This window comes from Aythya marila (genome assembly GCF_965140915.1).
Source record: "Aythya marila genome assembly, chromosome: 4".
Lineage (NCBI taxonomy): Eukaryota > Metazoa > Chordata > Aves > Anseriformes > Anatidae > Aythya > Aythya marila.
In genome coordinates, this window is record NC_139045.1 from 9,734,266 (window position 1) to 9,761,001 (window position 26,736).

The following is a 26,736-nucleotide window of genomic DNA, read 5'->3' on the forward strand; positions in this document are numbered from 1 at the left end:
CTCCCCTTTGCAAAGCGCACACAAGGGGTGACACGCCGCTGGCCCCCGCCATTATCCCGCCGGCATAGCGGCGCGGGCCGCCCGGTCTCCCGGGAAATGGCGCTGCGCGGGCGCCCAGCGGCACCGGCGGGGACACCGCGGCCGCGCACGGCCCCTTCACGGCTCCCTCACGGAGCCCGGGGACGGCCCCGGCCCTCGGCAGAGCCCGGGCGGTGCCGCAGCGACACCCGCTGGGCGGCGGCGGAGCCGTGACGGGAGCCATGCTCAGCCCCGGCTCTCCTGAGGCGCTCCCGGGGCTGAGGTGATGTCCCTGAGGCAGCCCCGGCCGCGCCCTGCTGCTAAGGCACGAGTGGGAGTTCGGCCCCTCCCGCCTGGTGCTGCTTTTGTATGGAGGTTTCAACAAATTTCAGACAAAACTCTCTGTGAGGGAAAAGTGTCCAGCTAGGTGCTGCACATAGCCATCAGTCGCTTGGGGTTTGGGGCTTCCAACTACAGCAACAGAGTGCTTTAATACTGGGTTTCACCCCCCCTTTTTTTGTTTCTTTTTTAAGTGGTCACCACACTCAAGAGAAGGTGAAGGGACACAAAACATACACGAAAACACTGTGCCAGCTATTTTCTTCCACAGTTTCAACCTATGAAAGAGGAACTCACACACGTGCTCCACGTTAACCCCAGCAAAGGACGATATACCACAGCATACCATGACCATATACCACAGTAATAACAACCTGCCAGCACTGGTTTTAAGTTTGAGAAGGAAAGCTGCTTGTATTTTATGGAATAAGTACTTAGTAATACTCATTTAAATCGCTTTTCCCTTTCTAAACCACTCTAACAGGCCTAGTGTAGATTTGAGCAGGCCTGTGTTTGTCATATAATGCAACAAGCCTTTACTGCTGAAGATTGCATGAATGGACTTGTTACAAGTCAGGTTTACAGGTGTACGACCTCTCCTTGTACCCATCTTTCACCTCGGTGCAGGAAGAACAAAGCTCCCTGTGTCCCATATCAGCTGTACCTTGGGTATTGCAGCTATCCTAGCAGGATTTTTTATTTAGGATCAAGTGAAGTGTTTTTTGGGGAACTCCATTCTTCGAGGAAAGACGGTAGGGAAAAGTGAGAAGAGAACATCACCTGCCATTCCCCAGACCTGCAGAGATACGAAACCAATCCAAGCAACAGCAGAAATAGCTCAGAGAGGCCTGTAAAAGCTGGAGCAAGACAAGCCACCTCCGTGTTGCCTAAGCACTGTTTTGTAAAGCAGCACATTGTTCCTACTACATCAGTTTCTTGCTGTGGGTACCATCACGCTGCAGAGACTTTTACTTAAAGTTGTGTCAGAGTGTGGGAATAGCAAGCAGCCTCATTACGAGCATTGATCACAGCATTTGCTTGCTTTCTCCCATTGCTGTGCATAAGCAAAAGGATTAATTAGTAACAACACAGGTCAACGGTGATGATTGCTCCTACTGTGCTCTGCAGTAAAGAGCCTTACACAGGGAATAATCAAAACCAAACCAGACCTCCCCACGGTGCATTTGCAGGGCTGTGATCCGCTCACAGAGCTGCCTATTTCCCCTTTTTTGTTTTATTTCCAGCAGGCGCATTACATTTACTGCCTCCACACCAGGCTACCAGGCAAAACGCTTGCAGCAGCGCCTTCTGCCTGCCGCTGGGGGGGGTCCCTCTGCAATGGAATAAGGGGCACAAGCAACACCTCTGAGCCTTTGCCCCACCTGAATCTACCTTTTGCTGCCATTCAATTCCATGCTTGTAGAAGGAGCAAGCAAGCAGCTGAAACACAGCTTGCCCAGCCTCAGAGCACGTACCTGGAGGGCTGTAATGCCAAGAGGGTAGAGGGCTGCAAAAGCAAACCTGCCTGTTCCACATCTGCATGGGCTGTGCCTGAACCTCCAGAAGCCAAGTTATTTTGCTGCCACACTGGGTGCAGCATGGGCCAGAAGAATCAAGAAAGCACCTGCAGCTCTGTGATTACTTAGGGAGCTCAGTGACTGCCTAATGAAGGCAGGCATGTGCCCCCCACCCTTCCTTTATTAATTAATGAGTTTATCTTAAACTCCCTTTCTTACTTTATTTGTATCTTGAGGGAGGTGGTGGTCAGACTTGTGATGACTGATAGCTGGAGTATTCCCTGCTCCAAAGTGGTGATAAAGAATAAGAGATTGCTGTGGAATGTCAAAAAAATAAAAATAAAAATGAACAGCTTTATTCGCAACACTATCAAATCCAGCTGCCAGCCATCTCCACAATGCAAATAAAGCTGCTTTAAATATATATATATATATATATTATTATTATTATTAGCAGGCCACAGCACTCTTGTACTAACCTGGAGACCGGCTTGATGGGCTTTCAGAGGTCTCATACCTTGTTCTCGTCACCCCTCCTCTGTCCCCATTGCCCTCGCCACCTTGGTGCTGATTAGAAAGGTACTGCAAATCACGCTGTAGTCATTAATGCCATTGTAGGCAGCTCTTTCTGTGAATGAACCCTCGGTTGCTCAGTCTGGCATAGCCAAAGCCTGTCCAAATTCTTGAAATACTTCCAGGTTTATTTTGTCCCCCCCCCTCGTTTTTTAAGAGGCCAGAATTGATCTGAAAAATGGTGTCTCTGCCCTGTGAAAGGGACAAACATTGCCTCTTCCCACTTCCAGCCCACGTGGGTGGTGCAAAACTCTCCTTGGTTCCCTGCTTTCCACTCTTCTCTTCCTTCCCTGAGCAATCAGGGAGGAAGGATTTATTTTTCCCCTTACAGCAGCGAGCTGGTTCTTGCTTCTGTCTCAAATTTCCTGTGTGACCTAGAGCCCAGTAGTTAATTACTTTAGAATTCAGTTTTCTGGCTGTAATATTTTTGTTCCTTCTAATGAATGTTACAGAAATAAATTCTGTAGCACATGCAAAGTGTCATACCGCTGTGATGAATGGGAGAGGGGGGCAGATTTTGAAAATCTTGACAGATAGAAAATTTATTTTTATAACTCTGCCTCTCGAAAGGTAATTCTTCATGAAATTCATGTCTCTTGTAATTTTTTAGGGGATCTGTGCGAGTTTTTATGGTTAGGAATTCATTAGGCCATGAATCACTTTACCTGCACTCATCTTCCTCGGTAGGCTTTGACTTTTGGCTTCATGCACAGTACCACGTAAGGCCATGACAAGCTGGTAGGGTGATGAGGTGATGAGTTTGCAGCTGCCCCCTAGTCCTGATGTGCGGTGTGAATGCATGTATTCACAGCCTCATGCTTACCTGAAAGGTTTTTCTATGAGTCATTCTTAGGAGCAGATACCTGATTTTGACATTTATTTCAAAACAGCTCCACAGGATAAAGAGGAAACAGCTATCTGGGCCGAGAGAAAAATGGGTAAAGTCGGGCTGTGTTGGTACAACATCTTTGTTGTTTCGGAGACTGTTATTTCATCACCTACAACTACGAGTGTGCACATGGGAAGCTCTTTTACTTTTCACCCTATCACCTTTGTGCAGATTTGTGAAATTTACTCTTATACTTATCAAACTTATCCAGCGTGCCTTACAACTCAGCACAGAAAAGGCATCCTTACATTACTTCGCAGCATCCCACGCTAGTGTGGAAGGAAGAGAAAATGTTTCATAAAAATCTAACATATTTAGGGAAACCTATATTTAAAGCACTTTATTTTGCCAAGACAGAAGGGAAACCCCTGAGATGTTGGCTCAGATCACACCACGGCTGACTCAGTGACAGCTGTAATCATTCACTTGAGTGCCACAGCAGGACAAGTGTTTATCTGCAGGTAGTGCACTGGGGGTCAATAGAGCAACCTGACCAAGTGAGTCGTGGAAACCAGATTAATGTGCTTTCTGCTGCTGCTTGCTTTTCTGCATGTAGCTGGTACATCCAAGTGGTTGTATGACTGGGATCACTAGGCAAACAATTCATACTTATATACATCCAGCTGGTATTACCAGTGCATCTACTGCGGCAGTAATGCTCGACAGTCTTTAACACTGTACTGTTACTTCACTGGCTTTGTATTTGAAGACAGGGAGGAGAAATGTCACAGAGTTCTCCTTTATGTAGCCTCTTATGAAGGGTAAATAGGCTGTGGTTCTGCATAGGTGTGGTTGTGAGCATAAGTGACAGGGACGACACCCACATTAAATGCAAACTGAATGACCTGTCGTGCCCGAAGTAGAGCATTTCCCAAGAAGTCACGGTGACTTTACAGGTCAGGAATAGCCCAAAACTAAGGACCCCAATCAAACAAGTGTTTTGCGGACTACAGGAATCCCTCCTAGATATATTGTAATATGCCTGTAGCATCCTGTTGCTGGGCATTTAGTGCCTGTTGACATACATGCCTATTGACACTAGTGCATAGACACCTTTAAATTTTATTCTAAAGTCACTTTCCATAGGCTTTTTTTTAAATTTCCTTTAGAATTTTATGTTAACCTGTCTTCATTTTTTTTCTTCCTAACGTAGCAATGAATTGAGAACTCCTTCCACTGTGTTTTTTGAAACTATTAACAGAGATTCCAACATCCTCTCTCCTGAATGCCTGCTGAACGTAATAGAAAATGGTAAGAATTCAGGTATTACCCAGTTAATGACACACACACAATGTGAAAAGCCAACAGACAAACAAATGGATGCTGAAAGTTAAATCATCGTGACTTGCTACTGCGGTACATCCTGCAGGAATTACTAATGACGAGGACAGTAGGTTTAACACGTTAAAAATCCTTATGGATTGACAAGGCCATAATGAAATACAGGCTAAATAGTCTCACATTAAACCTTTCATCACATATAAGAGCAGAATATGCCCAGTGTCATAGCAAACTAACTTCTGTGCAAATAGAGATAGCAGAATGTAATTCTGTAAAACTAATATCCTTGTTCCAAGAACATTCTTAGATTACACCAAAAAGGACAGAGATAAGGCGCAGTATTTCCAACAATCATGTCCCTTACACGTCCATGCCAATGAATTCTAAAATCATTCTCTGAAATGCTACGTTTCTGAATTCCAATTTTAAGTGTAATTAACACAGATCTTGGTGATATTCATGAGCTTACTACACAGAAAATAATGAGAAGAATGAATGGCGATGGTGGTGTAACTTGCTGTAAAAGCTGTTTGTAGTTGATGTGGGTGTATTTTTTTTCTTTTCTTTCTTTTCTTTCTTTTCTTTTTTAATATTTATTTATTTATTTATTTTTCCAGCCAGTGAATTGTGCAGCAATTTCTGGTATGGTAAAAACGTCAATGGGCAGACACCTGCCACAGATGGAAAATCTCACAGTACTCAGCATTGAAGCAGGAGGAAACGCAAGTTTAGAAAACAATTTTATTAGACAAATTATTTAGACAAATTATACACAGAAAGCTCTGCCACTTGTAACTGAGGCCTCCAAAAAGTGTTTTGTGTATCTGTATAATAGGCAACACATCAAAATAGGCCTATTTTAAATATCATACATGGTTAACATTTTTTTTTTTTTTTATAGCTAAAATCACTGCAACATCTGGTATGTCCCTACGTAGCTTGTTGGAAAGAAATTTTCTTTTTTCTTTTTTAAATTTTGCTCAGAGGTGTGGATGAGTTCATGAATGTTACAAGGGGGAAGCAAGTTGTGCATGCTTTTAGACACTTGCTACCCTGGAAACAAAATGGCCTTTTGCACAATAAGAATTTGTTCTGCCTTACACAGTAGACAATATTTGAAGATTTAGTACAAAAAACAGTGACAGTACAAGATGCTCCCCCAGAACAGAATTAGCGTCAAAATAGAATAGATTTGAAGAATATACCTTTTAATTTATCCTAAAGCAAATCACATAGGCTGATTCCTATTAATCCTAGCCAAAGAATGAGTTAGGTTAAAATAAGTGTATGTGCATTAAAAAACAAACCAAACCAAAAAAATAAATAAATAAAACAAAACAAAGAAAAATGAAACCTCACAGGATAAACTGCTTGCTTTCTACTTAACTGCATCTTTAATTTTAAGGATTACAAATTTAAAGCTCTTCCTACATTTCTAACAGGTAACAGTGTTACTTTAAAAAGCTGGTGCCAAAACAGGCACTGGTTCTGCTCTCACTGCTGTTCTTTCTCTTGTTCTATACAGTTGGCACTAATGTAAAAAGTATGTAGCTCCTCTAAATCTAACTTAACACACAAAGGGTTAAAATGAGCGCCTGTTCATATATATTTTTCCCCTTCAAACAATATGTAATTATAATTAAGGCCACATCAGTATTTCTCAAGGGCTTTTTCTCCACTAACACCATTATCATATCGATCAACTGTACTGACTTGGAAAATAATTTATTAACCTTTGATCTATGTTTAAACTTCTTCAGAGCTATATTAGTTGCTCACGAGTGTGGTATACCTAAGAGAGTGTTCCATTTTAATTAATGAAAAGTAAAATTATCAAGGTTAGCCTTATAGAATGCTCAATAGCCAATGCAAAACCTAATCAAACGAGTTACATCTAGGTACAAACATTAAATTGCCCTGGATGTTCTAATAAAAAAGTATAAAATATGCTCTGTTGGCAAACAACGCAAGTCAGGATAACATTAAAGCAACCTGTCTTTTCTAAATGAAAAGACCCCCTGCACTGTACATCTCTCCTGTATACAACACATTTTTACTAAAGCTTTATTAAATGAATTGCAATAGCAACGGCTGCCATTTTATAGCTATATATACATGTATATATATATACATACCTGTGTGTATATATGTATATATATATATGTATGAGATACTAATTTATTTAACACAACAGAGGCTTCTGCCATATGATACAGTTTACTGTACATAAGAAAAACTTTTAACACTGTACAATCACATAAAGGTCATATGCACTGTTGCAGTGCAAAAGTAGATTTAACTGTAGTCTTTACTGGCATAGTAATGGCTTTTTGTAATCCTACAAAATTGCATTCTTGTATTATGGGGCCTGAATGGTCTTTTAACTTCCTTTTTTTTTATTATTTTTTATTTTTTTGCCTTTTTTAATACTTTTTTTTTTTTTTTCTTTTAAATCGCAGGGTTTGCCTTTGGTCCACAGTTAAAAGGACACATAGCAGTGGAGCACTGACCGGATGCAGCAGAATACATGTAAAGGACTTAAGTTATTGCAATTATAGTAAAAAAAGGCAGTGCGGGAGGAGGAGCGAATGCCCTTCTTTAAAGTAATGCTCAGGGTTTTTTATGCATTAATCAAATCACTACATGTTTCCTATACTTAAGTATATGAAAAGCCTCAAGTAACCGAAACCTAATGTGGTGATCAACCAAAGAATAAGTGTCTCGAGTAATAAAGATAATAAAGGGAGAAAGAGGAGGAGACCAGGCTGAGAAAGCAGAGAAGAGGAAGAGTTGTTACAAATAATCCTGATTCTTTTCTTAAATAAAATAAAGGAGAAAAAAAAAAAAAAAGAAAACAAAGGAAACAAACAAATTAAAAAACCCTCAAAAGCAAAACCAAAAACAAACCAAAAAAAACAGAAAGAAAAAAAGGTTACATCCATGTTAGTCCCACAATATTACAGCTGCTCCTTGCAAAGGGAGTCCTAAAAAAGAAAGAGTGAAGAAACTTGGTCTGATGCTCATATGGAGGTGCCTCGGTCTGGATCACTACCGAGATTCAGCCCCAGAGTAGGAGTTGGTTGGTAAGGGATGGATGACATTGTTTTGATGGGGCTTCTGAAAAAGCCGCCGTTAGGTGCCCTGTGCCTGAAGGGGCCAGTTCGGTGCTCAGGTACGTTGCCGAAGGAGAAGCCAGAAGCGGCTTTAGCAGACAGTGTGCGGCTCAGCGTCTGGATCTGCTCCGGTATGAAGGTGGTTGTTGTGATGTGAGTGTTTCTGAAGTCACTGATTTGCTCCAGTGCTTGACGGGTGGGCAAAGTGTCAATGTCCAGCGGGGTCAAGTCAATCGACGACGTGGAGAACTGTTTATGGGGACTGTCGTCATCTGTGCAGAGGCTGTTCACGCGCCTGTGGAGGTGCTCCAGATCGATTTCCTTGTCATCCTGGGGAAGGAGAAGAACAAGATGTACCACTCACTATTGCCATCTCTTTTGCAGGATTGAAGCTTCACAGTGCAATCAGAACCGCTCGGTAAACACAATACACACTTAACTAAAGCTTCATCTTAGCTGTGGACAGCTCTAACGCCACCAGCAAACACCCCCACCTCCCGAAGCTGGATGGGCTAAAACAAACCCAAGCAGACCCTTCTTCCACAGCTACCTTCAAGCCCTGAGTATGAATGACAAAACTCCAAGTGCTACCAGCAGCTTTCTTTGTACAGTGAAAACAGAGCATCATCTCGGACATCTGGGTTAATGCCAGCTCTTAATCGCTACAGTGATGGCTACATTTCAGTGTCAAAACGGGAGGCTCTCAGGGACCAGACTGCCGTCTTCATCAGCGTTCATTCTCTCAGGGCTTAAGGAAGGGCTAAAAACTTCTCAGATTGATTTTTGCTTTTAAATTACAAATTGTGGAGCAGAAAAGCTGAACTTCCAGACCCAAATCCGAGCACTGGTGACTCATTGACATCACGCAGGAAGAAGTACACCAGATAATTTTAAACTGTGATGCCAAAGAAGGGATTAATTCTCTCCTTACCTACAAAGAAGCAATGCCATCAATTCAGATGGAATTATGCTGCTGTGGGTGAGAAGGCGGCCTGGTGTATTCATTATAATACAGCATCACTCCTCTCTTACCTCTCTCCTTTTTCCTTCTTAAATCTCTCCCCCAAGAGAACTCAATTGAAGAGGTTTGTTCGTTATAATTGAGAATTTAAATGCATGAGAATTAAAAAAAGAGGAGAATGTCCTGGGTGACCCAGTAAATCACCTGCGTTGTACATATATATTTCTACTGAACTGCAAAGCTTAATTCAAAGTGGCATTACGTGTACACACATAAGGGATATTCCCTCAGTCTAGGTAGCGCAGCTCATTCAGAACAAAAATCAGTTCCAACTAACCTGAACATTTACCTTAATCTCTGTGAAATCTACTGGCTCTTCCAGGCCACTAGAAATATCTCACACTCTAGGACCTCACAGAGGACAATAGGGCGGCCGATAGATGTGCACTGATGACTTCCAGACTCGATTACTGCAATTCAATGACTGGCTTGATCCAGAGCTCATTGAATCGATCGCAAAACTCCTAGTATACAGAATGGGCTTTAGGTCCCTCCTTTGTCTAGGGATGAAGTCAAGCACTCTGAAAAAGTCCACCTAGAACAAACTGCAGGAGTTCATCTGCTTAGCAAAACGGATCACCAAATATTTGCACCGGTACCACACCGAATACAAAGCCCGACTCAAGGGAGAGTGAGGGACCAGCTCCCCTCTGGGATCTTACCCTCCAAGGGCAGGGACAGGGAGACAAACCGGGGGGAGGGAAAGGAGTGGGGAACAGGGCATCAGGGCTCTCCCAGGGTCTGGATGGTGGCTCTGGAAACAAACCTGACCACAGAGGCTTTGAGCTCATCATGGGAGGGAAAAAATGCAGTGCTCATTTCTTGGGCGTAGCTTTCTGTTTATAGTTTATTCACATGTGGACATAGACATGGATGCACATAACAACCACACAGGTGACACCAAAACCAAACGCATTCACCAAAAGCTCTCTCCTAAAATCTTTGGAGCTACATATGGATGCAGAAGAACTGGGGCCACGTGGGCATCGAAAGAAATATACAGAGGCTCTGTCAGCACATGCAAGTCATGACTATGTCTCTAAGGGACAGCCCTTATTTTTATTTTTACATATTATTATTTTATCATTTTGAAAAGCATACAAACACCGTAATTTCCAACGCCAATTTGAATTTAATTAATTCTGAGCCTCTGTAAGTTATTCAGAATATTCCTCATTCTTCTCTTTCCGAGATGCATTTGGGGCTAGGGTCAGACCAGTGAAAATATATAAGCGGTGATATTCTCCCATGCTTAGCCCACAACCCGATCTCCACCCAATTGATACACCAAAATGAGACCCACTCACAGTAAGATTGTGCACATCTCCATAATATGATCTTTCCTCTTCTCTCTTGTGTGATCAGTAGTGAAATATTCAGCAGTTTTCACATTTAAATTATCATCAGGCTTCAGAGTCAACATCCCATTGAGATTACTGGGGCAGTTCATACTTCTCTCAGAGCTACCGTTTAAGGCTGTCTGCAGACTCAGGCAGACATCATTGAATGGATTACTTCTGGTACGCGACTGAAATGTTATCTTCGCAACCATAAGACAATTTTTTTTCAGTATAAATGCTTGCATTCTGGAGCACAAGATGGCAGCCACCAGGAAAAAGGGTTGGCTTGCTGACCACAAACTGGCCCAATCTGACCCCCGATTCGGGACTAGTGGCCTGGAAGAGCCAATGGATTTCATGGAAGCTAAAATGAATTTTAAGAAAGTTAGTTAAGATGTATTTCTTTGCTGAATGACCCCCACATCCAGGGTAGCGGGGGCATTCAGCATATATGTCCATGTTGCATTAATTTTTTTGAGCCAAGCTTTTCAGTGGAGCTTTGAGATGCAATTTTAAAAGCTAAGCTGATGAATACATGGCAAAGATCAAGGAGGCCAAATTACACCATTTGAGGAAACTATACGTTCAAAACTCTATGTTTGAAAATTTAAATGGGACACTTTATAATTATATAAAATATCAGGGTTGTTTTTTTTTTTTTTTTTCCTTTGATATTAATTATTATGTTTTGCACCAAATAAATAAGAAGTATGACATTCTGAAAGTCCGGGTAAACAGCAATATTGTAAATTTTAGTTTTTTGATAATTTACCAGTTGAAACTAGATAGTTCCCATTCCTGAGAAAGCCAATTAAAGGACTAGAGATTCTTTTTGGTTTTAAGAATGGTCCGGTCCAGATCTTTAACAGAAAAAGCTTGGGAATTAAAACAGGCAAGAAAAGATTAAAAGTATTCTAACATCAGTGCCAATGCTGTCTAATTAGGTAGCATAATTAGTCCTGCCTGATTACACAGCATTAGATTAGCAGGAATAAACACAATGGAAAAACTGCAGAGAAGGTGAGACCACTGCACACAAATTAACAGCAATACCCCAAAACAAGCATCTAAGCTACATAAAATAGCTATAATTGATAGCACTATATTATAGCTCATATTTAGGTTCACCTTTGGGCATCTCTGCCAAGTATACTTTAATAACTTTTTTTTTTTTGCTAGTGGAAATGGCTGGTAAAGCAACAAGTGGATTGCCATGGGAAGGAGTGCATTACACATGCAGGTGTGAAACCAAACTCATCTCTGGTGTGAAATGACACACGTCCCCCACTCACTGTCCAAGATTTTCTAAACCAAGTCCGTAATAGATTTCAGAAACAAGTCTGGCCTGATTCTGAAAAATCTGAAGAACTCTTGCTTCCTCAGACTTCAGGTTAAATAATGAGAACCAAAGTTTGTGGAAGTCCCAAGAGGTTAACAGTTCTGAAAATCAGGACAAGCTTATTTAAGAAGCTAACTGCTGATTAAAGGGCTAAGCTCTGAAAGTCTATTTTGAAAGACTCAGCCATCGAGCTTAGGGGATATCTTTTGCAAGAAAAAGACAAGAAGCCTCTGAACTTACTGGTGAGGATTAACTCTCACCAATGGGAATGATGCACCAAATGTTGATGTACTAATAATGTATTATTCTGCAAGTAAAGGTTGTGTTTTACTCAGAATATTTATACATCACCAATATACATTTTTTTTCTTTCAATTTTCTCTAGAAAGAATACCTAAGGAGATTTTGAGGAATGTTTACCTTAAACAGTAGGAAGTTAAGGACTATTTCCCCCACCCTCTCTAAAGGCAATAATCTAAATTCAAGGCAATCATCTTTAGGGTGCATGAAAATTTCCCATGAGAAATGGAGGGTCTAATACCTCTTTTGACGGAACCCGAGAGCCTTTCCTTTTATTCCACCATGTTTCCAACATTGCAATGAAACAGGATAGGACAATCCCAGCTGCGAGGATGCAGAAAACACCTGCAAAACTTTTTATGTCCAGGGCGCCTCCTTTCTGTTTGGTATCCACGGATGAGTAAAGATCACATTGACCGTTCTTTGGCCACCACTTATGCTTCAGTATGTCCATGTCGCCATTCTGCTGCAGCTCCAAAATCCTACAGGAGAAAGCACAGAGTCAGGGGTTACACTGGGGTGGCATCTAGTGCAAAGGCATGAGGCTGTAACCCAACTACTTGCAACCCTCTTGTGCGTCTGGAAGGCCAAGCTGCGGAGGAATCCAGACAGACTGAGTTAGCAGAAAAGAAAGCTTGAATATGAGGTTGCCTGTAAGACTGAGCATATGGACATCCATGCTCTCCTCTAGATGCACAAAAGCACCCATAAGTCTCTCATTCTTTTCAGAAGCTTAGTGAAACTGCTTTAGTTAGTACATTTTATTTTCTTAACTGGCTTTTACTACAGACCGTAGCAATCTTTTGTTGCGTGTGAGATATTTGAAAATATGTATTTTGCATTTTAATAGTTGGAGAAGAGACATTTCATAGAATCATAGAATATCCAAGTTGGAAGAGACCCACAAGGATCATCAAGTCCAACTCCTGGGTCCCCAAAAGGACCACCCAAAAATATATGAACAAATCAGACCATGTGTCTGAGAGCATTGTCCAAACACTTCATGAATTCTGGCAGGCTCAGTGCCATGACCACTTCCCCGGGGAGCCTGTCCCAGTGCCCGACCACCCTCTTGGTGAAGAACCTTTTCCTTATACCCAGCCTGAACTGCCCCTGTCGCAGCTTCAAGCCATTCCCTCAGGGAAAATACGGTTCAGATATACTGCAGGATATGCTATCTTATTGTAAACTGATTGTTATCTGTTTACCTACCTTTGGGAAGAGTGTAGAGCAGTATCACATTAGCTGCACTCAGCAAAGACCTAAACTAATCTTGCTCAACAGGAGCATGCAATCTGTTGGCAAGCAATTTCCATGGGAAGGCTCTTAGCTGTGGAACTCACTCATCCTTGCACCCACACACCCAGCCTGCTGCTGAATATTTGCTGGGCAGATTGCAAAGCCTACATATTTTGCTAGACTTCCTTGGGGGTGAGTGGTTTGAGAAACGAAAACTGTGTTTGGAAGATTTTCATATTTGGTTAATTTGTTAATCTCAAAAAAACCTTACAGAGAGATCTCTAAAAACATCCACAAGTGCCTAGAGTAGCAGCCGGATGCTTCTGGTTACTCAAAACTAAAACTAAAACTAAAATCAATTATTACATTTAAAAAGAGTAGAACAAAATGAATATTTTCCTTCATGTAATAAATTTGTTTTTCATTTCAGTGTTGGAAAGCAAACAATCACTTTGTGCAATCATTTGACACAGCATGCACAAAATCCAAGTGCACACAAAGCAGCAGAGGTCTGGGATGCTCTACAAGAAGCTGTACCGCACCGGAGGAGAGGCAGTCCCACTGTCTCTGTAGACTGGTGGCTACCATAACCGACCAGTGCAGTGGTCTTCCTCAACCTCAGAAAAATACAGTATTGCAAAAGGGAATTGAAATGCACCTCGGAAGTAAAAAACAGCTGCTCTGTACAGACATCATTCAATCTCTCATTCCATTTGAACATGTGGGCATGTTAATAAAGACTTTGAATTTGCTATGGCACATCCAAATGTCTGAATGCTTACACTGTGGTCCTACCGGGAATGGGAGACTTCACGCAGCAGTGTTGAAACCCCAGCACAGCTCTGGAGTGAGTTTTTTCATCCTGCCTAGGAGTATGTCCCATGACTGAGAGCCCAGCCAGTTCAGGGCGAGCTGCTTTTCCCCCCCTGTGCTGTATCAATGGGAACAGTGCCTTTCTAGGGTCCTGAGAACCAGAGGTGCCAAAAGCACCTTGTTCAAGTAACTTTGTTTATAAGAAGTGGGACAAGTTGTGCGCAGTGCAAGCTGGCAGTACAGTGCTGAAGGCCCAAGCCCTGGAGACTGGAGAACAAGGTGAGAGTTGTATGGGCTTTTGAACAGCCCAGAAACCTAAAGCCGACCCGGAAAAGTCCCATCCTGCAGCTTCCAAAGGAGGCAGGGATCAGCCAAGGACTGGAAGACTCTCCGTTCTGCTTCAAGGGACACATTAGATGCTGTATGACACCCACGTAACAGAAGCTTTGGAGTGACAGGGCTCAAACACACGCTCGTTCTTGCTGCCTGCAGCTACCTACGGGCAGAGTGTAGGGAAGCTGCAGCCAGATCCTTCTCAGAGGTGAGCAGTGACAAGGAGAGAGGCAACAGGGGCATGCCCGAGCACAAGCAGTTCCAACTAGATTTAAAAAAAAATAAAAAATAAATTCTTACAAAAAGAGAGGTGAAACACTGGAACAGTTTTGATCATATTATCCCTGGTCATACTCGAAGGTCCACGGGGCAAGGAAGCCTGAGTGACCTGACCTAACTGGACCTGCTTCAAACAGAGGTCTGGGCTAGAGACCTCTGGAGGTCCCTTGTTACCAAAACTACTCCTCTGTGACTGTAAACATGAGCCACATGCTGGTCTCTGTTATGGCATGCAGTGCCTATAGACAAAACTCACTGCAATGCCATTCTCACTCCCCTTGCATCCTGCCTTAGGATTGATGGGAATATTTCAGCCCAGGTATTTAAGTTAGCAGAGGAAGCAGACAGTCATCATTTCTGACAAACAGAACCCTTTCTATAAGTTCCTACCAAGTAATAGAAGATTAATTTGGCATATATATATATATATTTGTATTTAGGAATTACTATACTATCTACATAAGGCAATAACACAACAACATTCTGTATTTTTTTTTCTTTCTCTCAGCAGCAGCTCTAATCCCTGAGCAGGGCTATTTTCTCTCTTTTATTCAGTCAGTAATAGAATGAACCATCCAAATGATTGCTCTATTCTCATTAATTAAATGATTCTTCACTTGTCAGTATAATTTCTGATTACACAAGACATCTTTTCAACAATAGGCATTTGCATAAAACACTGAACTTTAGCTTGTTCCTTAACAGAGATTTATTCCTAATTGTACTCCTGGTAATTATCGTCGATTTTCTTTATGGATGTAACATATAAGTTCAATTATTTAAAGGAAAACATAAAAAAAAAAAAAAGTAGAATCCAAGGACAGTAATTAAACAATTACATGGAAAAGCTTAAGAAATTGAAAGTTTATAATGAAGCCTTGTAAAACCGCAACTGAAAACAGATGTTGAGATATAAACTACGTAGCAGGAGAAATGATGAGAGCATGAATGAACTATATCAACTTCATGCAGAGGAGGAAAATAAATAAATAAATAAAAGAGACCCTGGTTCTATCAGACTTAAGAAATAATTTGTTTGTGAATTCAATTGTTAGTGGAACCAAGACAACAGTTAACACTGGGAAGATTTAGCACTACCCAAGTTTTACCCCTTAGGGAAATCACTCTTTTTGTAGCACGTTTTCGGAACTGAAACGTGTACTTTTATTGAAATTCCATGAGGAATGACATTAGGAAGGAAAGTTTCTTGGAAGCGTGCAGCTTGCAGGCACCGTTACACTTGCACGCTGCAAGAACTTCCCACACGATGGCAGTCTTGCCATAAAAATACACGCCTCGGCTGCCGCTCCTGCTGGGTGCCCTCACACAATCTAATCAGATACCTGTTGAGCAGCAGACGCTATAATCAGTTTGGTATTTGATTTTCAGATTTAATAACTGACTAAAATAATAATGCATTAACTAAATGCTATGAATGATAACGATATGCTAAATGCTATGATGACGTTCATCAGGTCCTCTCTTCACAAGGCCAAATGTCTCACGACTGAACTTTTCCTTGACAGTTTTGGCTGCTCTGAACCTGCAGCACGGCCTGGCATTGCAGCGTGTGAGTCAGTAGTAAGAGGGGTGGAAAGAAGTAGGGTGCGTGACTTCCTGCTGTTTCAAAATACCATCAGCTTAAGGTTATGCAAGGAGCCCATACATTGAAATAATCTCATTTGTCTGAAGAAAGACATGACCTTTAAAACTTGCTTATGGATAGAGTGTGGGTTATAATATATATTTCTCTAGCAGGCGAATTGTTACAGTAACATTTTTCAAGGCTATGAGGTAAAGTTATTAAACTGCAAAATAATAATAATAAAAAAGAGAACGTCTACATATACTTTCATTCAAACCAAAAACCAAACCATGAACCCAAATCACACTGTGATTCTATGAATTCGTAGTGCTGATTGATGTCTAGTGGATATAAGCACACAAAACTGAAATGCATGTGGTTTCCAAATCTGACACTGATACGAACAAATCCCTTCCTACTGAAACAATGAGACTAGAGCTGAATTCAGCTCAGTAACCACATACCTTGCTGCTGGCAGTTAGACGTGATTACTCCTTCAAAACACCCACAGAAATGAAACTTATTATGAGAGCAATGTATCACAAATGCTTCACAAGTGCTACAAAATGTAGACATCTGTGACAATGCTGTTTTTTGAGTTTGCTGGTTTATTCTGAGTTAGTAGTAGCAAGCAGAAGACACGGAAGGCCATTTACAGCCTGAAATGCTAGGGCATGGTCTGAGATGGGAAGGGTTACTAAATATCGGCTTCCTGCACCAGGAGGTATTAGGCTCCAGTAACTTCTTCAGCAGCTAGCAGGGAGTCAAACTCCTTGGGCAAAAGCCTCATCCCCGTAGCTCTTCTAAAGAACATCTGGTGCTAAGTCTTTGCAGAATTAAGTTCCCCTCTTGTCTTGCTGAGATAAGATGAAATTTCATTATTCTGGTCTCATCATTGTGGCCTTGCAAGGGATGCACATTGAGGCACGAAGCATTAACTTCAATGCTATCCTAAGAACCAACAAATATTGTCATTCCCCTGCTGCCCAAGCTGCTGAGGAGAGTAAAGGATTTATTTGTATTTATATGCAGTAGGTGAATATTTGTGCGTGATTTTTGTCTTGCCCAAATGCACAGAATAAAGGGATAAGAAAACAAAAAAACAGTTCCTAACTTTTTAGTTCATCCTAAAATATTTACTTGTCCAGCCCCAGTTGCACTACCCAGTTAACCACCTCTAGACCTAAGCCCAGAATTAAAAGGGGTACCTGATCACTGAAAAATGGAGATGGAGCAAGTGTAGGAAGATGTAGTGCAGAAATCGATGTCCTGGGGTGAAACAAAGAGCAGAGCAGTGCCCATGCCCACTCCTGAGCAGGCTGAGGTGATGGTAGGAGAGCATGCAAGATGAATGAAACACCTTGAGAGACAGAGATCACTGCTATTCCACTCCTGTTCACTACAGGTTTTGATAACCATAAACAAGAAATGCTCATTTTCAAGAAACAGTTCTTGTTTTTCCAATTTTATTTTATTTTTAAGCAAGCATTTTAACGAGCCACTAATCACAGGCTGCAAGAGAGATAGTTTTTCACACTAGCCAAATGCAGCTTGGGCTGCCAGACTAGACGAATCCACACTCCCTCTCCACCAGCTCCTACCACTTGACCCAGCAAAAGAGTGCCCTTGGGCCCAGCTGTGAAGCCTGTTTTCTGGCAGGGACTGCAAGCAGATCAAAACCCAAATAACTCGTGCCCCACGAAGGAGGGCAGGCAGCCACCTTCACACCTGCCCTTCAGCAGCCCTCAGCATCCCACTGCTGTCACTGGGAAGTCAGCTGGCAGAAAGCAGGATAAACCTCTCACTTTCTGTATACAATAGAAACAGCTGTGGTAAAACAGACCTGGTGTTTGACATTAAGGATTTGCATATCGAGCAATTGTAGGAGAGAGAACAGCTGACCTTCTGGTTTTGCTCAGCAATTGACCATTAGCTTCCGAATAGGCAGCACTCGTGACTCGGATCCCATAAATTAGTATCACTTTGTTCAAATTAGTGAACATGGTTTTACTTAAATCTGTTAAACTTGCACAAACACTCTCCCAAATACAAAATGCTAAACTGAAGTGAAATAGCACCTGCAGTAATAAGAAATGAAATACTAACTATACTTATTACACAACTGTGGTAGAACTTTGTAAGAACTGTTCTACAATAGTTTTATTCAGGCCATGTGGCTATATTAAATGCCAACAATTCAGAAACTGATAAAGAAAGTCTGCAATCCTTCGAGATCATTTGCTTACTTTTATTATTAAAAAAAAAAAAAAGGTGTGTTTTACTGGCCTTTCACCATACAGACCTTTCCATGTGTTGCCTGTTTGGGAGAAAGCAGTGATAAAAGAATTAATACCTGTTTATAAATACTAAATGACAACCAAACACCTAAAGATAGATACACAAATATCATTAGCTTAATGCTATTATGGTAAACACCAAAATAATTCATTACGGCAATGGTATGCCACCATAGAATCATAGAATATCCCGAATTGGAAGGGACCCATAAGGATCGTCAAATCCAACTCCTGGCACTGCACAGGTCTACCCAAAAGTTTAGACTGTGACTAAGTGCACAGTCCAAACACTTCTTAAATTCGGACAGGCTTGGTACAGTGACTACTTCACTGGGGAGCCTGTTCCAGTGTGCAACCACCCTCTCAGTGAAGAACCTCTTCCTAATGTCCAGCCTAAACCTCCCCTGTCTCAACTTAACACTGTTTCCGCGGGTCCTATCACTGGAAAAGGGTAGGGGGTGCTGCTGGCACTGCCCGTGCCTCCTCAGCCTCCCTTCTGAGGGCTACCAGGCCCTGGTGGCTGCCTTGAGTGGCCTTGATGCTGGAGAAAAAGCCCTGCCCGCCTTGATCTCCCGCTCCACTGCAGAACGCGTCTGCCCCGGAGCTGATCGCCTCGGCGAGTGGCTGCGAAATGGCGGCGGCACCCGACCAACCTTATTAAAACAAAAAAATGTACCTTCAAGGTATACTTGTGCACTACGTGTATCTCAGTCCTGTCCTAGATAATTTGCTAAATTACTTGAAAAATGATAGTGAGCTTTATGGAAATGCAGTTCTTTATAGGCCACGTGAATGCCTGGGACTTTAATTTTCCTCTTGCTTTTGCTACCATGAACCAGCAGCAAACCCATCCAAGTGAGTGCAGGGATGGACAGGGCAGGTCATGGCTTCTGCAGAAGGCTGAAGCAGACATCAGCAGGCTCTCTGTGATAGCTCCATATCTTTCCTCAATTTACAACAATAAATGTTATCTTGCATACTGCTTGCAAAATTATCTTGAAGATCTAAAGGTTAGCTGCTATCTCGCACAACTGCCACAGCATGGAGATCATGCTCCATCCTAAAATTACAATTTCTCTGAGCTCTCCCCTATGATAATGCTTGTGCAACACCGAGGGCTGTCATAAATGACATTTTGAATATATGAGGAGAGAGTATGATTACATATATACAACTTGAGGGCTTGACTCACAGGTCTCCAGCTGGATGTAAGCAGATCAGTAGCTTTTTTCAGAAGTGGCACAATTGATGCCTTCACTTCAAATCAGGAGCCCTCAATGTCTGAAGGCAGTGGGAGTTTCACCATTAACTTGCAAACAGCAGAGACCAACATGGAGCACACTTGGGAACTCAACCCTTCTGGTTAGTTTGACGTGAAAGTGACATTTTCCTGCATACAAATCAGTTCAGGATATCTGGCTTAGCCAAAACCAGAAAGCTTAGAAAAAAAAGCATCCTTTCAGACACCAGTTACTTCATTTAGAAAACATCAAAATATTAAAATGGTTGTTTTTTAAAGAGATTTTTTTTTTTTTTTTTTTAAATTGGATCATAAGGAATAACTCTTAACTCATCTGTTTGGACCATCTGCTGATGTCCTATGAGAAAGAGAAATAGAAGAGGAGCTCACTGAACCTGACCTGCTGGTAAATGAATATGCAAGCCTCATCTTCAGCTGAGATGCAATTACATGAGAACTCAAATTACTAACATGATTAATCTTAAGAGCTGTGGTGACTAGTGAAGTTTAATTTCTATTGTATGTGTTTATGCCACCTTTAAAAGGCAAGCAGTCATTACTGCTATGACAATATGATTTTTCCTAATATCAAAGTTGGGCTCCAGTGAATTGATAACAGGCAGAATGAAAGCAAGCCAAGAAGATGGAGGAGAGCTCAAAAGGAAAAGACACTAAGTCCCACAAAGATCTGGGGCATATCTGCAGCTGGAAAGGGAACACCTTGGGTGGTCTTTGTCGATGTCAGCATCATCCTTTAGCACACTGTGATATCTGAGTTACTGGGTGCCAGTAAAAATGTTTCATTTCAGTGTAAGAATCTGGAACTGATCATCATTGCTTGGAGTCATGCTTCAGGCAGTGCAAAGCCTCTGTCTTATACAAACTGCCACATTTTTTAGAAACAGAATGCGTATCAGTCACATTAAGTCCTGGTAACTGTCTAGAACAGCCCATTTTAAAAGATATCTAGGTATCATTTGAATATTAGACGTTCATTTTCTATTTACATAGGCAAACGTGTGAAATACATAGCTGATGATTCTCTCAGTTTTTGAAGCTACTTGTTTGTCCTCAGCTTTTTAAGCCTTTAAAATGAAGAGGCAACATTTTGAAATTTTCTTTTAGAGGGTCTATAAGTGAATTATTTACATGGCTTGATTTAAATATCAAAATTTGGATTACAAAGAACCCAGATCAAGAGTTTAAATCTATCTCCAAGGTAAACAGTCATTGATAGAATAGGACAAGCTAGACAGATGAATACAGAGTCTGAAAATCAAATCATGGTAATACATTTTGTGTCTGAAACTTGACATTTCAAAATATCTCAAAGGATTTTAACTCCTAGCTGGTTTGTTATAGTAGTGAAAGCTTCTGAGATCCATTCCCACTCATGGTTTTCCATTTGGGTTTGAAATCAGTACTTCTGTTCACTCATCAACCTATAAGTTCAGTTAATGTTATACTGAGGAGAACCCATGCCAAACAATCCCTTGGACAATGAAAACAAAGAAGTTTAAGGAATTCCACGTGATGCATTAGTGCTCTAAAATCTAGCTCATTAATCTGATTTGTCTTCTTCAAATGTTGATAGAAGATTATTTTCCAGAGACAACCCCTAAATACACTCTAAAGTGTTCCTCAGGTCTTACTAATGAATGTTCTTCAAATCTAGACATGGCAGTGTAGGGGCTTTCTGCTGAAACCTCAGGTATTTCCCCAATTCAGCCTAGGCATCATGAATTTCTCTACCACCAGCCTTGATGAGCATCCAGATCTTTTAACATGCCCTGGGTGTAGAAAGAAAGGGTGAAAGATAAAGTAGCACAACTTTGCAAGCGAAGAAATGCCTGACTGCTATGGCACACCAAATCTGTGCATTACTGGTGTCTTTTGTAACTGTGCTCCCCATGTGTACAGGGAGATATACTAGGAATTAGTCTATCTCCTCTTCTACAGGAGACTTAGTGATTATCTTCGATAACACATCATCTTGCTGCAGCATGCCACACCGCTCACCCATGTGCGTAGGATTTCTGCCAACAGGAGAGGTTACTGATAGACATACAAGGAGGTAAGACTGGGACAGAAACCGTGCTCACTACTGGTGGTCACAAAAGATCAAAATCTGATGTTTTGCTGCCCACCTTTGCACTGCAGTGTGTCCAGAGGGGCTACAGGCTGCTCTGCATGTTGTGAATAAGGGCTGGAAGCAGCACAGTGGTTACTCACTGGGTAGCACTAGGGGAGATTTCTATATTACAGAGAAGTGCCTAGATAAAAACCAAATGTAATTCAATCTGGCTAACAACCTGCAGGAGGACCAAGTATTTATTCTGTTGATAAAGGCATCCCCCCAGTAACACTACAACTTTTAAGAGCCACAGCCAGCCAGCTTGCCTGTATTCTTGTCTCCCTGACTTTGCATAATCAGGTCCTCTGGTCCCTTCTGCCTTGCAATAAGCAAGTCCCGAACCCGCTGATGTGCATAGTGATGGTTTTTGGCATCTTGTTTTCTGTGCATGGGAACAAGGCAGAGCACTCCACATCTACCATGACCTTCACTGCTGGAGGAAACTGGGCAGAAAGGATTAGCAGGATCTGAAGCTTCGCATTTACCTCATACCTCTTTTTTTTCCTTCAGATCTAGGCTGACAGTATTTACACAAGCTCGATGGGTGTCTGCTCTGTGCAAAAAAGAGTTCATAGGCAAAATATATATACACAGCAAAGCCACTAGCACAGCTAAGTTGCCTGTCAGAAATTCCAGCCCAGACAGAAGCACCAGGAAATAATTGCTTCTCTGTGCAACTAATTCATCTGGATCAGACCCGAGACTTTTCCAGGGAGTAAGGTGAGGAAAGGTACTAATATTCAAAGCGCATCTGTCACACATATGGGCAGAAACCTTCCCATGCCAGAGCCTTCAGTCAGAGGCATTTCACAGATCAGCAAAGCCTTAGCCAATCTAAAAATCATCAGCTCCAAGGAAGAGTATGGTATGACAAAAATTCACACATTTTCCCCAAACGTGCCCAAATAATACATTTCACTTGGGGCCTAATCAATCACATATCCCCACAATACCCCCACAAACAACAACAAAAAAAGTACCTCTTAAGTACTCTGAAGATGAAAGCTGCCAGATCCATTTACCAGAATGGATCTACAAAGAACCTATGTTTTGGTCACATGCAGGGACACTCCCCTCTTATGCCCCATATTTCTGTTATTCCAGAGTGACATTCAGCAGCAAACAAGCATCAGCCTGTTACAAATCACGTAAGAAGGAAAAGTTTCAAGGAAAAACCTCAACTTTAATCTTTAAATTTAATGTTTAAAAAAATTCAGGTTCCTAACAGAACAATAGTACAGGCTGATATATATTTTTAAATGCCTGTGTGATTTGAAAGCATTTGACATTTTGTGACAAAATTTAGTGATTTCCTTGAGGAATTCTGCCTTCTATTTCCTTGCTTATCTTTGGCATGATTACCAAAGTCCACGAAGTTAAATTGAGTAATTTTCTTAAATTCTGTTCTTGAAAGTAACAAATATTCAGTATGTAGTTTTGCAGTCTTGGAGCCTCTAATTCTTTCTCAGTGTTTGGGAGTTTTCTATATTTTTATAGTGTCCTCGTCCCCCCCTCCCATATTGCTAAGTGTCCTGATACCTGTGCTCTGTTCAGCTCAGGGCAACAAGACGTACAAAACATAAGCTTGAGTAGCAATGACAGCACACATCGCTTATATCCTCAAAGTGTTTTACAGCTTGACCAACCAACTCTGCAATTACAGGAGAAGCAAATATCTTTCATAGTCAACCAGGCTGGATAATGGCCACAGTTACCCTCTGTTATTGTAGCTACCGCCCCTTCCTTCATGAAATGATTAATTCCACTTGCAGCCCTGCAATTTCCACCACCCAAATCTTGGAGGAGGACCCTTGCCTTCCTTCTTGGCAGGCACAGCCCCTTGAGCCTCTTCCTGCAGAGGTTTCTGGGCTGCGTTTTATCACGCAGCCTGGCCTAGCTCGTGGCTACTGATGAAATGCACTGCCAGCGTTTGCTGCATAACACCACAAAATGGATCCCGGTGCTTTCCTGTGTTTTGTGCCAGATCATCTGTGGCTAAAACGAATAACCACGGAAATAAAGTGCATTGCATTCCCAGGTGCTATTCTATCAGCCTTCCTCTGAAGTGGGCCGATTGCAGGGAATTTAACAATTTTATAGAGCAGGTCAAAAATAAGTGACTTGGCACTGAGATTCAATTTTGATAAGCCAGTGAGCCTGTTCAGACGATTTATGCATATCTTTTTCAAGACCAAGGGCGTGAGGTCAATTCTGCAGCTTCTTTGATAGCACGGAGAAGCCGGCCTTCCTTCTGCCAACAGAAGCTGATCTGAGAGCCTCTGATGAGCTGGCTGCTGCTGCACTGCTGCATGCTGCCGAGCAGAGAGGGCAGGGAAGGCTTGGGGACAACCAGGTCCCTTTGGAGAGTCTACCTGGCAAGATCCACTGCAGCCAGAAGCAGAGTTTTGGAGGAAAGGCTTGTAAGGCAGCCTCACAAGTTTAGAGGGAGAATGAGGACTATTCCTATTTCTCCTGAGAGATGGGAGGGTGAATTGAGTGATTTTCCCAACCCTAATTTCCCAATTCCAGAAAATAAAAGGTTATTTGCTGGAGGGCAAAGGAGGACATTAGCAGGTTCCTACTTGTACCCAGCCGGTTCACCTTTCTCTAACTCCGTCAGACTGCAGAAGAGGATTGCACTGAACAGTCCCATCGCAAACTCACAGATGCAGAAGATGACACGCAGTAAATCACTGTCCTCTCACTGAGAGCTGCCATAAATAATGCCACAGGAGCTCTCCCCCTGCAACCAGCAGCTGCCTGCGACTGCTGGGAGCAGAGATGTAACAGAGCCCTAAGGTAGGGAAAGGAGACAGCGTAAATCAGAACAGCCTGAAAAATAAGATCCTGGCATTTATCATCACATTAACTTAAGAGCCTTTCAAAATATTTGCCTCTTCTCTCTCACAGGAGAATTTCTATAAGCAAATTGTCATAACTTCTGACAAATTTGGGGAACTTGCTATGTTAATTTTCTGAACGTACCTAATCTCAGAAGCATTTTCATTAACAGTGAGTATCATTGCTCTGCTTTTAGAGAAAGCAGGGGCAGAGAACGTGCAGCAGGTGCTGCAAGATCGTGCCTCAGGTAAGCAGTGCGAGCAGAGCTGAGCCCAGCCTCCTCTCTCCCTGTTCCCTTTCGCAGCGGGGATATTTGTTTCCCTAAGAGATGGGGAAAAAGAGAAGGCAGGGAAAAAGAGCAGTTTGGCAGGTTATGACAGGTGGAAAAGGCCAAAGCCGTGAGAGCGCATTCTCTGTGACTTCCCGAGCAAGCAGCGGGCTGACTCTATTGCTCAGCGTCTCCATCGATGACAGCGTTTGATGGCTTTTGCTGCAGCCCAGCCTTTCCCTGGCTGGCAGAAGGTGCTTCCTGGCCACGGGCACAACCCCAGGGTTACCAGCTGGGCCGAGCTCCGTGCAGCCCCAACCCATCATCTTCAGCTGGCATTTATTATTGGGGCAGGGCTCAGAGATCCCTGGAGACAAGCTCCAGGGGATACTTCACTCCCCAGGAGAGAGGGAGACGGAAGATATTTATTGCAGTGCATCTCACGGACACCGGCTACAGGTCTACAACTAAAAACCTCAAGTAACCTCAGATTCATTCTTCACATGGTTGGCAGAAACCAGGAGCAGGGGCTTTCTACAGTGCACTCATGCTGCTCTAAGATTCATATAGTTATGATCGACTATATAAAGCAGCTTTAATTAGGCTTTTGCTAATCACCAAGCATCTGGCTAAAATCTCCCTTTAATAGTTTTTCTAGACAGCATGGAAGGAAAGCGGATTTGCCTGAGTTCTGTAAATAAAGATTGTTTTCTTATAAAGATGTATCCAACCTCTGAGAATTGATTTAAAAAAGACTACTTATTTTTTTTTTCTGATTCCAGAAACATTCAGACATGTCTGTGATTGGGTTTGTGGAGATAGTTATGCTAGAGAGAGATTTCCATAGATGTTGCTGTAGGGACATAGTTAGGCCTGAGATGATTCCAGTGAGCTTTTTGTTTAGGCTAGTTTCTAATTCTGATTTAAATTATAAACCAATTTAATAATTTGTTTTCGTCTTTACTTTTTATTTTTCCAACCCTCCCTTTTTGGTTGGACTTCAGCTCAAATTGGATACTCAGGCCAAATTTCTCAGAGAGAATGACAAACATGCCACAGTGTGGGCAAACTCAGCTCCTATCCTGTTTACCCAATTCAAAGCAGGGACTGGAAACCAGATCTCCTCTATAACAGGAATTATCAGGTAGAGGAAAGAACTCATGCCGGAGACAGTGATAAGAGCATCCTGTCCCTGCAAGTAAATCGGGTGGTTAGGAAGCTACCGCAGGGTTCATAAAATCAGATAGAGGAGCCTGCCTGCGCTGTAAAGCCTCTGGACAAAACCAGATACCAAAGCTTAGGTTTCTTCTTATTTTTTCCCTCTGAAACAGAATTCTTGCTTTCCAGCCAGCTCTTCCAGAAACTGGAATTAAATACCCAGCACAGAATTTCTCTGCTGGAGAGGACCACCTTCAGCTGTACTGCGCTTGGAGCAGAGCCTGCACTAGCCACTCTTCACCCTGTCTGGCACAGGAAGCACATGGATGCAAAAAGGCAAAGCTCACCCATGCTGCCTGCTCAAGAAAAGCCTTTTATACCAGTCAGAAAGATTACTGAGTGCGGCAACAGATGTCAGAGCAAGCCTTCTGCCCCCTGGCACCTACCTTGTCCCCACTGCCATGTCTCAGGCTGAGTAGAGTGCTGGGAGAGCACTGAGAATCACAGAGCAGTTTGACCTCAACTCTTTGAGTGCCACCATCCAGCCAATTCCTTACCCACCAAGTGGTTCCTCTGTCAAATCCATGCTTTGGAGACAAGGATATCATGGGGCACATGTGCCTCAGCACTGTTCCCAGAAGGATATGCTCCATGATCTCATCAGGCACAGAGATGAGACTGACTGGCCTGGAGTTCTCTGGGTCTTCCTTTTTTCCCCTTTTTAAAAATGGGGGTTATGTTTCCTCTCTTCCAGTCAGTGGGAACTTCACCGGACTGCCACAGCTCCTCAAATATGATGGACAGTGGCTTGGCAAAAAC

The 26,736-nt window shown here is 42.3% G+C and overlaps 1 protein-coding gene across 2 annotated transcripts in view; it reads right to left on the reverse strand.

Annotated features, from left to right (window-relative positions):
• Positions 1-7,201: 7,201 nt before the first annotated feature.
• Positions 7,202-26,736, reverse strand: part of GRID2 (glutamate ionotropic receptor delta type subunit 2) — a 700,788-nt gene continuing 681,253 nt past the window's right edge. For both annotated transcript variants that reach the window (XM_082758601.1, XM_082758600.1), the window contains 2 exons: positions 11,972-12,212; positions 7,202-8,060 (listed from right to left, as the gene is read on the reverse strand). In XM_082758601.1, coding sequence (XP_082614727.1) covers positions 7,638-8,060; positions 11,972-12,212 — 664 coding nt within the window. In that variant the 3' untranslated portion in view covers positions 7,202-7,637. The remainder of the gene's footprint in view (positions 8,061-11,971; positions 12,213-26,736) is intronic.